This window comes from Sphaeramia orbicularis, chromosome 24 (assembly GCF_902148855.1).
Source record: "Sphaeramia orbicularis chromosome 24, fSphaOr1.1, whole genome shotgun sequence".
NCBI lineage: Eukaryota > Metazoa > Chordata > Actinopteri > Kurtiformes > Apogonidae > Sphaeramia > Sphaeramia orbicularis.
Genome location: NC_043979.1, coordinates 44,863,445 through 44,878,402, shown reverse-complemented (window position 1 = coordinate 44,878,402; position 14,958 = coordinate 44,863,445). Strand labels below are relative to the sequence as shown.

The 14,958-nt window shown below is 36.2% G+C and overlaps 1 protein-coding gene across 1 annotated transcript in view; it reads left to right on the top strand.

Moving 5' to 3' along the window:
* Positions 1–14,958, top strand: part of cfap61 (cilia and flagella associated protein 61) — an 82,946-nt gene that overhangs the window by 9,286 nt on the left and 58,702 nt on the right. The window contains exons 9-13 of the mRNA XM_030128523.1: positions 2,070–2,249; positions 3,654–3,748; positions 7,936–7,975; positions 12,154–12,293; positions 13,499–13,607. Of these exons, the coding sequence (XP_029984383.1) occupies positions 2,070–2,249; positions 3,654–3,748; positions 7,936–7,975; positions 12,154–12,293; positions 13,499–13,607 (564 nt within the window). The remainder of the gene's footprint in view (positions 1–2,069; positions 2,250–3,653; positions 3,749–7,935; positions 7,976–12,153; positions 12,294–13,498; positions 13,608–14,958) is intronic.

The following is a 14,958-nucleotide window of genomic DNA, read 5'->3' as shown; positions in this document are numbered from 1 at the left end:
ACCAATATTCTCCCTGTTACTGAATGTTTTGTGTATAACTGTGCAGAATATTGTTAAAATCGCACTTATTCTCTGAAGATATTTCATGTTCATATTTTTTTTAGGCCATTCACATTTTTTGTGAAAGGATCGCTTTCATGTAATTTAACTTTTTTACACTAAAACAAAGAGAAAATTTTGGCATTGTCGTTATTTACAGGTTATTATGATAGTATTTTACTGAGATCAGATTGGTCTGTATGTGGAACCTGAACTGAAATGACTTTGACACCTTTTATTGTAATATCTTCCGTGTAATTTTGGCTTTTCGCTCATTCATCCCACGAGTCAGATTTAGACCCTTTTGTGGGCCGGTTTTGGCCCACGGGCCGTATGTTTGACACCCCTGTCCTAAAGCTTTTCTGTTAAACTGAGAAAAAGGAATTTCCAGAAACAGTAAAAGGTCCTTCTGGGCTCCTGTAGCCTGTTGGCTGTTCGTGCACACCCTGTTTCTTACACATGTATGTACTGGGCTGATACAGTATGAGCATCAGACTTCAGGTTGTGGTTTGTTCATGACAGGTTTTGGCTCATATTTTCTGTGAGATCTACGATTTCTTCAGTGTAAACATGTCAGAGCAGCTGGATAGTGATGTTTTGACTGACCCGTCAAACCCAGCCGGGGTTGGTTCCCTCAGGAGACGGCAGACCCCCCTCCCCTTATCCCTCGACTCTTTGCCAGTCAGTGTGACATGTGTTCTGCAGCATATGGCAGATATGAGCTGAGCTTCAGCCAAGACATGCTCTCACTGAACATATTGTGTCCAGACATCTGAAGCATTTTGGCCTTTTTGTCTGAATATGTTGAGTGCTCGGAGAACAAACAGTTACACATTGTCCCAGAGGGTCGGCCTGTTCAGGACATGGGATTGTCGAAAATTAGTGATCTAAATCTAAAATATGGTTACTGTTAGAACCCATTATCATCTCCTGAAAGATCATTAGTTTGAGGGGCAGTGTTTCCACATTAACCCATAAAGACCCAGTGCTACTTCTGTGGCCATTCCCAAATTAATTTTTCTCTCATTTTATCCTTTCTTAAGTGATTTATCACCATTTATCATAATATTATCCTCTGTAGTTTGTATTTTTTCAGTGAAAATCAGGTATTTTCCTATGTTTAATTTTTTTCCCATTTTGTTTATTCAGAGAAGCAAATCATACAAAACTTCCCTTTCAGGTACAATTCAATGTCCATACCTCAAATGAGAACGAAAGAGTAATCATTGCCAATTCGAGTTTTTTAGTAGAATAAAGGACAAAGAAACACATTAAGGTGTGTATGTTTACACTAACCTCAACAGAAATGTATATCATGTAAATGTTTTCACATAACCGATATATTCAATTCACAGCAATTACAGGTTTTTACATAGTTTGTCCCTATGTTTAATTTACTGTCATGTAATCATCATGCTGTCAACTGAAGAAAAAGTGACTTTTTTACTAACATATTTCATTAACTGAACGTAAAAACAAGTGGCTTAAATGATTTATCACCATTTATTATTATATTACCCTCTGCATTTTGCAATTTTTCAGTAAAAATTATATATTTTCCTATGTTTAATTCACTGATCAAGCAGGTTTTGATTAAAGCTCAGATTAAAGTTGAGGGTTATTGCATCAGAAACAGAGAACACTGAGGAAAAAGTGACTACTTCAGTAAAATATATCATTAACTGAACATAAAAACAAGTGTGTCCATCCACTGTCATTGATCCAACTCCATTGGTTTTACTGGTGAATCAATGTTGTAGAAGACGACGGTGTTTCCGCGGTAACTGCAGAGCCTCTGAACGTCCAAATGGGTCATATCTGATGACCATGAAAAGACAACAAACTGTATTTTACAACAATTATTTACATGGATTGACAAGATTAATGGGTCTAAAGTTATTAAACATTTTACATCAGTAGATGCTTTTGTTCATCGGTGGATATTTGGGTCTTTCTGGTTTACGTTTACGGTGCTCACTGGCTGCCAGACAATCCCAACCTCAACCTTGATGACTGTGTTTTCTCTGCAGGTTGACGGCGTCATCGTTGGCTTCATCAGCGTTACTGCACATGTAGACGTCAAGCGGCTGCAGGACAACTTCGATCTGAGCGAGTTTAGCGATTTACAGCAACAGACGGAGGTGAAACACGATGAAGCTGCTACTCAGTCTGATAAAGCAGAAGAAAGTCAAACCTCCTCCTCAGAACATGTAACTAAACTGCACTGGTGTAAAACACTTGTTTATCTCATGTCATATCTCATGTCGGTTTATTAGAGGATCTGTTATCTGGGTACCAGAATTTCATTGCATTGCACATTTTCTAAATTATTAATCTTTGATTTAATGATCACATCTGATGAAACATGTTCTACAAACGCCCTATAACTCATAAAGACCCAAACATCCACCAGCGACCAAACCCATCTGCTGATCTAAACTGTTTAATACCTGTTGATCCACTAATTCTATCAATACATGTAAATAATTGGTGTAAAATACAGTTTGTCATTTTTTCATGGTCATCAGATGTGACCCATTTGGACATTCAGAGGCTCCGTAGTTACCGTGGAAACACCATCATCTTCTACAACATCGATTCACCAGTAAAGCCAATGGAGTTGGATCAATGACAGTGGATGGACACACTGGGTTTATGATCAATTAATGATAGATTATACACTGAAAAATTCACTTTTTCTTCAGTTTTCTGTTTTATTCTGAGCTTTTATGAACATCTACTGTACATGATCAATAAGTTAAATATAGGGAAACACATGATTTTCACTTAACCGATAAAGACCCAAACAACCACTGGCGACAAAAATCATCTACAAATATAAAATGTTTAATACTTGTTGATCCACTAATCCTATCAATACATGTAAATAATTGGTGTAAAATACAGATTGTCGTCTTTTCATGGTCATCAGATATGACCCATTTGGACGTTCAGAGGCTCTGTAGTTACCGTGGAAACACCATCATCTTCTACAACATCGATTCACCAGTAAAACCCATGGAGTTGGATCAATGACAGTGGATGGACACACTGGGTTTATGTTCAGTTAATGATGAATTTTGTTGAAAAAGTCACATTTCCTTAATTTTTCTCTCTTTCTGATATTATGACAATTAACTTGAATCTGAGCTTTCATGAACATCTACATGATCAGTAAATTAAATATGGGACAATACCTGATTTTTATTGAAGAAACACGACATTCAGAGGATAATATTATCATAAATGGTGATAAATTGCTTAAGAAAGAAACAGAAAGAAAAATTCATTTGGGAACTGCTGGAAAAGTAACACTGGGTCTTTATGGGTTAAAAATGCAAATTAAAGTGGATAATATTATAATAAATGGAGATAAATCACGTAAAAAAGGTTAAAAATAGATTTAAAAAATTCATTTGGGAACTGACATGAACATAGCTCTGGGCCTTTATGGGTTAAAAGGCACAAAGTTGAAGCCTTGAGTTTTGATGACAAGTGACAAAGTGATAAAACACACACGACTGAGAAAGTGAGAAACAGAATATAAAGCAGGACTTTACGCTGTATGGTCAGATATGAACGTTTGTCTTGTGTGGTGTATTTTCTGTCGACAGGAGGAGAAACAGTCGACTGAGGCAGCACAGCTTCCAAGTAATCAAAATGCCTTCTGCATCCAGTTCTTCACTTTTGACAAGAAGTATGAAATGAGGTAAAGGCAGGGGGATGGAATTTACTGACAGGATGTAGAGTGTTTTTAATTTCCTTTCTGTATTCGTCAGTATGTACCATTGAAGATTTTCTATTCTTGCAGATGATCTTAACACGAACTTTCAGCGCAGGCACAGATTAAACAGTATTTCAGTTTTTATTAAGCGTGAGGAAATTTTGATTACATTATGGACTGTTTTCAGCAGCAGATTAATCACTGATGGAGTTGTATTATGAGTGGAACAGGTTAGAGCTTGCAGTAAAGTATCTACGTGTCAGCCATGATAAGAGGTGGTGTTAAACTGATCTATAGCTGCAGCATTTTCAGTCAGTCAACCTTTAAAATGTTCAGCTCAAGACAGTGGTGACTCTACTTTTGTCGCTGATATCGTTTATATTGTTTCCATTAGTTTCCAATTGTGGACACTTCAAATTGTTGGACTTCAGGTGTTAAACGCCTCCAGATATTCAACCTAGAAACAATGATCAAAGTTGAAATAACACACAGTGAAACTGGCTAAGCTTGTTTAACAACAGTCTTATATAATTCCTAAACTTTTCATGCATTTCTCGTATATTTCATGTCATTTTTTTCTCTATCGTTTTCATTTTTAAATATAATCTACAAAATGAATATCAAAATTAGCAAACAACATGAACAAAAAGGACAAAAGATGAACAAAAATGATCAAAAAAAATGTCCAAAAATAAAGAAAACAATCAACAAAAATATAATAAAATCAAATAATCAGCAAAATGAACAAAAAAGACCAAGAACAATCAGCAAAATGAACAAAAAAGCCCCAAAATAATCAAGAAAATGAAGAAAAGTAAATAACCAACAAAAATGTCAAAAAATAAAGAAAACAATCAACAAAAATATGAAAAAGATGAAATTATCAGCAAAAGGAATAAAAACCACCAAAACTAATCAGCAAAAGGAATAAAAACCACCAAAACTAATCAGCAAAATGAACAAAAAAGATTAAAAATAATCAGCAAAATGAACAAAAAAAGCCCTAAAATGAAGAAAACAATCAACAAAAATATGAAAAAGATCAAATAATCCGCAAAAGGAATAAAAACCACCAAAAATAATCAGCAAAATGAACAAAAAAGCCCCAAGATAATGAGAAAATGAAGAAATGTACATAATCAACAAAAATGTCAAAAAATAAAGAAAACAATCAACAAAAATATCAATCAATCAATCAACCTTTATTTATAGAGCGCTTTTCATGCACAGATGCAACACAAAGTGCTTTACAGAATTAAAAACAATTACACAATAAAAACAGAAAAACAATTACAAAGAAAACCCCTCCCTCCCACCCTCCATACTAGACACGCACACACACACACACACACACACACACACGCCCACACACTTACACACGCACACACACGCACACGCACACAACAGGGAGACATGGCATGGCACTGAGGATCAAGGAAACGCCCCCTTTGGGGCCGTCCACACTGGGAGGAGCCGCAGGCCATGCCATCGGGGGGACCAGCACCCAGGCCCCCCGACTCCGACAGACAGGTGGACCCCCACATCGAAGGGAGGACCCCCAGCCAGCCGGGCCAAAGGGACCCAAGGACAGTACCCCCACTAGCAGAGCAGACACAGCTCCCAGTGTGGAGGACCCCCCCTGAGGAAACACTGGTGTTAAAAGCTAAAGACTAAAAGCATAACATAGGACTAAGAGAATAAATAAAATAAAATAAATACAGTACCAAGAGTAAAATACGTAAGATTATAAATAAAATAGAATAGATAAAGTATCAGTGATAAATAAAACAAAATAAGAACAAGAAGAGTTTAAAAAATTAGTTAAAAGCCTGATTAAAAAGGTGTGTCTTTAATCTTCTTTTAAAAATACCAACAGTCTGTGCAGTCCTGAGGCTCTCCGGCAGGCTGTTCCACAGGTGGGGGCCATAGTGGCTAAATGCTGCCTCACCGTGGGTTTTTGTTCTGGGTTTTGGTATGGTTAAAAGACCAGTGCCGGAGGACCTCAGGGTCCGCGAGGGTTGATATGGTAAAAGCAGATCAGATAAATACGAGGGCGCAAGGCCGTTAAGACATTTAAAAACCAGCAAGAGAATCTTAAAATCGATCCTGAAGCGTACGGGGAGCCAATGCAGCGACTCTAAAACCGGTGTAATATGCTCCTGCCCTCTGGTCCTTGTCAGCACGCGTGCGGCTGAGTTTTGTAATAATTGGAGATTTAAAGTACTCTTTTTGGGAAGACCAGAGAGCAGGGCATTACAATAATCTAAGCGACAGGAAATAAAAGCATGCATTAGCACCTCCGTACTGGCCTGAGAGAGAAACGGGCGGACTCTGGCTATGTTCTTAAGGTGATAAAAACCTGTTTTTGTTATATTTCTGATATGTGGGATAAAATTCTGCTCAGAGTCAAAAATCACGCCCAGATTTTTTACTGATTGTGTTGGTTTAAGATCTTTTAGTTTTGGTAAAAGTTTCTCTCTCTGGCCTTCAGGACCTATAACTAAAACCTCAGTTTTGTCCTGGTTGAGCTGTAGGAAATTCTCTGCCATCCATGACTTGATGTCTACAATGCAGTTAAAAAGGGCATCAATTGGCCCTGTGTCATCAGGAGACACGGCGATGTATAGCTGTGTATCATCAGCATAACTATGGAAGCTGATGCCGTGTCTCCTGATGACGTCCCCAAGGGGAAGCATGTACAGATTAAAAAGAAGTGGACCTAAAATTGAACCTTGGGGAACTCCACATCCAATTTTATGTGTTCCTGAGGAACATGTATCCATACTTACATAAAAGCATCGGTCTGTGAGATAAGAACAAAACCAGTTAAAAACAGTACCGGAGAAGCCGACTAGGTGTCTGAGTCTATTTAATAAAACGTGATGGTCTACCGTATCAAAAGCGGCGCTTAGATCCAGTAGAACCAACACTGTGAGCTTTTTATTATCAAAATTCCACCTGATGTCGTTTAAAATCTTTAAAAGTGCTGTCTCAGTACTGTGGTTCCTCCTAAAACCAGACTGATGTTTCTCTAAAATGTTATTTCTGATTAAAAAGTCAGTAACTTGGTTAAAAACCAGTTTTTCTAAAATTTTACTTAAAAACGGTAAGTTGGATACAGGTCGGTAATTATTAAGAATGTTGGGGTCTGAGTTGCTCTTCTTCAGAAGGGGCTTCACCACCGCCATTTTAAAGGTGGTGGGGAAGATATAAAATATGAAAAAGATCAAATAATCAGCAAAATGAACAAAGAGCCCAAAAATAATCATCAAAATGAACAAAACAGCCCTAAAATAATCAAGAAAATGAAGAAAAGTAAACAAAATAATTAATCAAACAAACAAATATAAATTAAATTAGCATAAAATCAGTAACACTGTGCTTTTTTTTTTTAACCTACTCAGATTTATTGTCCAGTTAAAAACATTTGTTAGAAAAATGAATCACTTATTACTTTAATCACCTAATGCAATTTGTGACAATATGTTGCTGAAGGGTAGATAATCTGATTACATATTACATCTTCAATATAATAGCTACTTAATCTGTAACCTGATTTTCTGGAATATTCCATTTAAATCTGACGTGTAGGTGTATATTTATATGAGTATGTGGATCAGAACGCTGATTATTCCACATTTTCCCACAGTCTTATTTGAAGAGCTCCAGACCTGTTATGTGGTAAAATTAAAGACATGGAAACCTTCTGTTCCGCGTTATGTTCCCTTTAAGCTCTTTCTGCTTCGTTTTTTGTAGAGGTTTAATTTAAATTCAGTGGCGTGCAGTGTTTTAAAGACGCTCCGTACGTCGGGGGCCCCTGGCGGCGGCCCCTCCGCGGCCCCTCCGTGGAACCCGTCCACACTTCCATCAGTCATATGCTGTGTAAATGCAAGGCGGAGTGACTGTTAGTTGGCTCCCGCTGAGCTCCTCTCGCCGCCGTCGCACCTCCCAGCTGTTCCTGAATACGCCGTCGAGCCGCTTCCTGCCGTGAGTGAGCATGTTATTAATGAGAGCCGAGCTTAAAGTGACAGCGAGCTGAAGGCGAGGCGCGGAGCTGGAAGCGGCGGGCAGATCGGTCCACCAGTTGTTCCACTGAACCCGGCACCTGCCTGGCTTTCACTGTCACACACATATTCTCACTCCCCCTCCTCCTTCTTCTTCTTCTTTTTCAGATCCATGGACTTCATCCCATACGTATTCAAACTTTTCCCGGTGAGTATCAAGGTTATTAACGTTAATGAAAACTAACCAAATGACGAAAACTAGAATTGAAAAAACATTTTCGTTAACTGAAATAAATAAAAGCTATAATTAAAAGAAAAAATGATAACTAACCAAAACTGTATTGTGTGCTTACAAAACTAACTAAACCGTATAAAAATTATGGATAAAATTCCCTTCGTTTTCGTCTTTGTCAATGTCGGATTGATACGGAAGCGATTTGTTTTGCTCCAACAATTTTAGCTAGTGGCACCATACGACACTTCAAGGTCCGTCACTTCTCGTAACTTGTCGTTTAGTTGTCTTCTCGTCCCCACTCTACCTCAAAACATGGAGACTAAAGTTGGGAGAAAGCAGCAGAGTCCTGTACGGGATTTATGTGAATACGACAGCGAAGAAGATAAAAGATACGACAAAACTAAAATTAATACTAAAACTAAACTAAAACTAAGCATTTAGAAAAAAACGAAAACTATTAAAAACTAGCAAACCTGCTCTAAAAACTAATTAAAACTCGCTGAATTAGAGAAAAAAAAAAAGTCAAAGTTAAATAAAGCTAAACTAGAATGAAAAATCCAAAACTATTAGAACCTTGATGAGTATCATGTTATGTTGCATTTATGTCATTTGTCAATAAATCTCTACCTTTCCTTTTCTCTAATGCACCACTGAACGACACAGGAAATCATTTCTATCTCTGGCCATCAGACTTGTTTAATTCTACTGTACAACCAAATAATTTTTTTCTGCTCAATATCTTTATTGAGTTTGTCACATAACACACACAAAACAAGAAAAAGAATAAATACAAATATAAAGCAAGAGGCTGGAGAGACATGAATGGAAGGTAATGCCATGTGTAACAAACATAAAATACAGTTTCTGTTCCTTCACATACAACATGTCATTAAGAACAGCCAAATATACAGAGACACAAACCAGCACAGACAAGCACATACACAGAGCTGTCTTAGACAAAAACAACCATAGCAACAAAAACTAGAAAAGCACTCAGAGAGCGCAGACCTCCGCCAAGGCAGATCAGTACCACCCCCGATCACCACCAAAATTGAGTCATTTGTTCCTTGTGTCAGTATCAACATTTCCTGAAAATTTCATCAATATCCTTCCCTAACTTTTTGAGTTATCTTGCTAACAGACAGACAGACAAACAAACAAACAAATAAACGAACCCAGATGAAAACATAATCTCCTTGGCAGCGGTAACAATAGAGGATGATGCATTAAACAAAAGAATCATATGTGATACACAGAAATGCGAGACAGCATCCAATTAGACCAAATCATTTTGATAACACAACAATATTTTTACCTCCGCCAAGGAATGGTGGAGGTTATGTTTTCATCGAGGTTTGTCTGTCTGTCTGTCTGTTTGTTTGTTTGTCTGTTAGCGAGATAACTCAAAAAGTTATGGACGGATTTGGATGAAATTTTCAGGAAATGTTGATACTGGCACAAGGAACAAATTTATTAAATTTTGGTGGTGATCGGGGAGGGGGGGACTGATCTGCCTTAGCGGAGGTCTGCACTCTCCGAGTGCTTTTCTAGTTGCACATTTATTTATGTATATTTCTTTTAATTTTCATATTGATAATACAGTCACAGAAAAAAATTAATAGACCATCAAAAGTCATCTAAAACAACGGTTATGCAGTCAAGTCCTAACTCCTGTGTGTATCATGTGACTAAAACAGACAGAAAAGAAAACATGGAATGTCTAAAAGCACTGTTTTTGTCAGTACAATGCCATAGATATTGATGGAAGAACTTCAGTTATTTTGGTTATTATCAAGAAAACCATGGAAAATGGATAGATATCAGCTCTGAAATTAAACTACTATGAGCTATTTTTGTTATCATTATATTTGTTCAAACAAATGTACCGTCATTTGGACCAGGCATTAAAATGACCAAGAAATTGAAACAAGGGGTGGTCTAACAATTTTTTCCGCGACTGTATATTCCAGCTTCGTACGGGTGCTCCAAATCCTTGAAAATGCATGAATTTCAATGTTGTATTTTCAAGGTCTTAAAAGTGCTTGAATTTAGGTTGAAGTGCTTGAAAGTACTCGCAATTATAACTATGTAATGTGATTTATGTATTTATTTTTCATATTAACTCTGCCAGCTTAGATGGCAAGTCAAATCTACTTACAGAGAGGTGATACATTTAGAAAAATAAAACTTTACGTCAAAAAAGACAATTACCAGGTGTTTTCAGGTCGGCTCCAGGTACATTTTTATCTTAATATTTTCTCAGTGCAAATGTGCCTAAATGCAATGTAGCTTCACTTTTCCTGGATACAACTTTGTGTTCTCCTTTAATTTCAAAATTTTTTGCTATTATGAAACATAATTTCATATGTTTATAGCATAATACAATGTACATCATTGTGATAAAAAAAATAATTATGAGTATATGTATTCCTGTAGATATGTATTTTACCCCAACAATAAGGTGTTGTGCTGGAAATATTTGAAAATGACCGTCAAAAGTGCTTGAAAAGTGCTTGAATTTGACCTTGAAAAATGTGTATTAACCCTGTATATTGTCTCGTACATATTGTTCAAATTGCTGTTCTGTTCCTGGTACCTTTTATTATACCTGAATGGAGCAACTGCAACATACAATATCCCCCCGGGATTAATGAGGTATCACATGCAGATTCTAATTTACAACCGACTCTGAGATCAGCCTGAACTGTTATTGCATTGTGTGAGAAACAACATTCTCTAAGGCATCAGAAAGAGCTTACTGATACCTGTTCTGTCTCTTTTTCAGTTTTTCTGCACACAAAAGAAATAAACACCATAAAGAAACCAGTACTGTTATATAAAGAAGCCACAGAGCGACTCAATACAAAACACATACTATATGTTGTTGATGTAAATACACAGGTTTTGACCAAACGGATTCAGTTCTGTCTGGGTTTAAGCACTTTTCCTAATTTTAAGGAAGGTAGGAAAAGAAAATGTTCCAATGGCACAAATGATCTTATCCTACTATATAATGCACGTTCTGTGTCCGTCCGGTGTCTGTCTCATGTCCGATCGATGTTGCAGCACAGGAGGGCGTTTGTACGGGTTTTCCTCAGCCTTCACAGGCCCTATCGCCGGCCAAACTCGCCCAATGAATAGAAACATTACCTGACTATCTACTAGGCACAATTTTATGTCCATATTCAAATGTTGTGAGGTATGCTGGGCGATTTTAGCCTCTCGTGCTATCGTTCAATGGCACCATGGGTTCAATGCTGCTGTTGCACCACAGGAGGGCGTTTTAGCCTCTCATGCTATTGTTCAGTGTCACCATGGGTACAATGCCGCTAGTATATATAATGTATAATTTTGTTAAGTTTCTGTTCTACTCATATGTACATATGTATATGACCTATTGAGTTTTATTACTTACTGTTATCGTCAAAATATTTTGTTTTGTTTTTCTTTTTCTACGGAAGAAGATTAGGGCAACTGGAAAAAAAAATTAAGGTCCAATTATTTATTTATTTTTTATTATTATTCTAAGAAAAAAGTCAGAATTCTGAGATTAAAGTCGGAATTCTGACTTTTTTTTTCTCAGAATTATGACTGTTTAAAATATTTTTTAATTATTGTTCTGAGATTAGAGTCAGAATTCTGACTTTAATCTCAGAATTCTGACTTTAATCACAGAAATCTGACTTTTTCTCAGAATAATAATAATTAAAAAAAAAAAAAAAATATATATATATATATATATATATATATATATGTATATATATATATATATATATATATATATATATATATATATATATATATATTGGACCTTAATTTTTTTTTTTTTTCCAGTGGCCCTAATCCTCTTCCGTACTTTTTCACTATCTTTATGCATGCACATTTTCTTTTTCTTGCACTTTAATCTGTTGCTGCCTTTGGTCAGTGAATTTCCTTGTTATGGAATCAATAAAGTCTAATCTAATCTAATCTAATCTAGTCTAGTCTAGTCTAGTCTAATCTAATCTAATCTAATGAAGTATCTGTATTCAGTTCTGTCACATTGTTGTTTGATACTTATAATGAATTTCTTCAGTTCTGTATCTATTCAGTTCTGGATCTGTTCATTTTTCCATCTGTTCAGTCCTGATATACATTTGTGTGTTCCTCAGGACCGGGAATTCTGCATCATCACTGTCCCACATCTGTTTCGAGAGTTCCCGCTGCTGCAGAACTTCATCAGAGTACCACCTCGTACTCATTTCAGCTCATTTCCTCAAGAACTATACGTCTTCCACCGCCATGGACTCAGGTAGGCATCACATGTAAGAACCAGATTCTCCTCATGCCACCTTTGATTTTTTAACAACCCATAACTACTCATATTGCCATCCAGGGATTTACAGAACAGCTGGAGTTGGTCCCTGAACGCCTCACTGTCCCTACTGTGTGCTATGTGCTAATGCTAATTGTACCGTGTGTGTATTAAGATTGGTAAAATGTAGTGGCCCTGTGGTAAATCCTAATTTTCCTCATCTTTCACACAGGTCTATCAAAATACAAGTCCAATCTCAGCTAGCTACACTTATTACTCATTACACTTACTATTAATACTATATTATTACACACTCTAATCACCCATTCAGAGTGAGTTTCTTCCTGTGGAATTCTCGCTGACATTTCTCAACTATTATGACAGAAATGTGTGATTATTTTCTGTAAACTATCTATCACTGATATTACTGAAAACACATTAAAATGACACGCTAGATGTGCTTTTCTGTACTTTAATTAATAGGAAGAGTAATTGTATTATTTGCTGCTTTTAATAACAGAGTTTATATAGTGGTTTGACAAAGAAAAACAGGAATCACAGGGATAACTATTAAATAATCAGAGGCATAACAGCACTGCCATTGCCATTTTATTTGTATTATTATTTATTTATTTATTTTTACAATAAATCAGTTGTAACATCAGCAGTCTGTCTTCTTGATAATTAATATTTGAGGATAATATCACTAAAGTGGTCTTTTGAGCATTCTGGACATAAATGCATAAAATGTTGCTCTGTTGTACTTGTTTAGTGACATTAAATTAGTTGCATTTCTTTTTGTAAAATCTAGTTTTCATTTAAGTTTCAGCAGGTTTTTTATTCAGTATGGGCTTTATTTATTTATTTATTTGTTTTGAACATGGAAAGAAACGAAATAAAACAAAAACACAATAACATTTAAGTGAACAGAATCTGTCTTCAAGTACAAACGAGTCTAAATTTACATGGTCAAAAAGGAGTAGGAAGGAGTATAAACTTATTTAATCCTACCCCTCAAATACTTTTACATCCTTTAAAGTCTGATACAATCAGTATTAAAGAAAAAGCACACAATGTACAGCTTCAAAATCAGTATCAAAAGTGTAGAAGTACTCTAGTGTTTTCTTACAGATTAACATTAAATGGTTCTGAAGTGGACTTTTAGACGTCACAGATTGATGTTCGTGCTGTGTTTCATTCAGGAGTGTTGAGGTGAGGAGGGCTGTGGCCTCGGACCGACCGGCTGTTTCAGATCTGGTGAAGGATTTGAGATTAAACCAGTCCCTGCTTCAGGACCTGGATCGCTCCCAGGTCAGCATCAGCACTCATGATAACAGATCTGTGGTTTCCAGTGTCTTTCTGAGCCCAGAGCTGTTCGACAAACTCTGGGATCCTTCCTTCAGAGTCCAGAGCTCATCTACAGTACAGTCATAAATGGAATGCGGGGGTGTCAAACATACGGCCTGTGGGCCAACACCAGCCCACCAGTGGGTCTAATACAGCCAAGGATGGATTTGAGAAATGGAGAAATTACACTGAAGATATTAACAACCAAGGGTTCCACATACAGACCAATATGATGTAAGTCAAACCAAGTCAGACCAGTGAAATACTATCATAGCAAGTGGTTCCAGGCACAACAAACCCCACCCCTCGCATGTATTGTATCTTATTTTGGCATCGATCCAGTTGATGTCATCATTTTCATGTGTGTGATGATGTCAGTATATATCAGTTACGTCTATATATGTGCCAAGTTTGAAGTAAATTGAAACAAAATTTAGTTTTTTATAGACATTTGATTGATTGATTGATTGATTGACTGATTGGGGGGTATTTTAAAAATTCATTTAAAAAATTTAATTTTGACCTACTTTTCCTAAAATGTAATCACATGTATTCTTGGTCAATCTATAAAACCAATTTGATATGAATTCAACCTATAGTTTTGCGGCTATAGACGTGTGAAATTTTGCCCATTATAAGTAAATGGGGAAAAAAAAGATTTAAAAAATTCATAAAAAATTTAAACTTTGACCTACTTTTCCTAAAATGTAATGAGATCTATTCTGGGTCACTGGCAATCTATAAATCCAATTTGGTAGGAATTCAACCAATAGTTTTGCTGCTAGAGTGTTAACAAACAAACAAACAAACCAAACCAACACCCCTTACCCCCTCCCCGCCTTCGGGGGGCAGTAAGCTATAAATAATAACAACTGCTAAATTTTCTCTTTGGTTTACTGTAAAGAGGTAAATGAATTTCAGCTTGTTCAGGGTTGTTTGTGTTTCTCACAGTTTTTAAATGATAGTTTGTACATGTAAACATTTTCATAATGTATTTTTTTTTCCTTTTTTTTTTTTTTTACCTAAAACATTCATAAAAGTTTGGAGTTCACATCATTTATAGGTTATTTTGTAACTGGGTGCTTATATGAAACTGTTCCTAAAACAGGACAGAGGGGCTAAAAATTCAAACGAGATGTAGACTAATGTTATGAGGCAGGTTTGGAAGCACTTTGGGTCTATTTAAAAAAAAAATACTAACTGAGATAAAAGACAAACTTTTTCTCAGATAAAACACATTTTTATATTATTTTGCGTTATATTTAATACAAAAATCCGCATGTAACACGATAAAAAAGACACAAAAATTGCACAC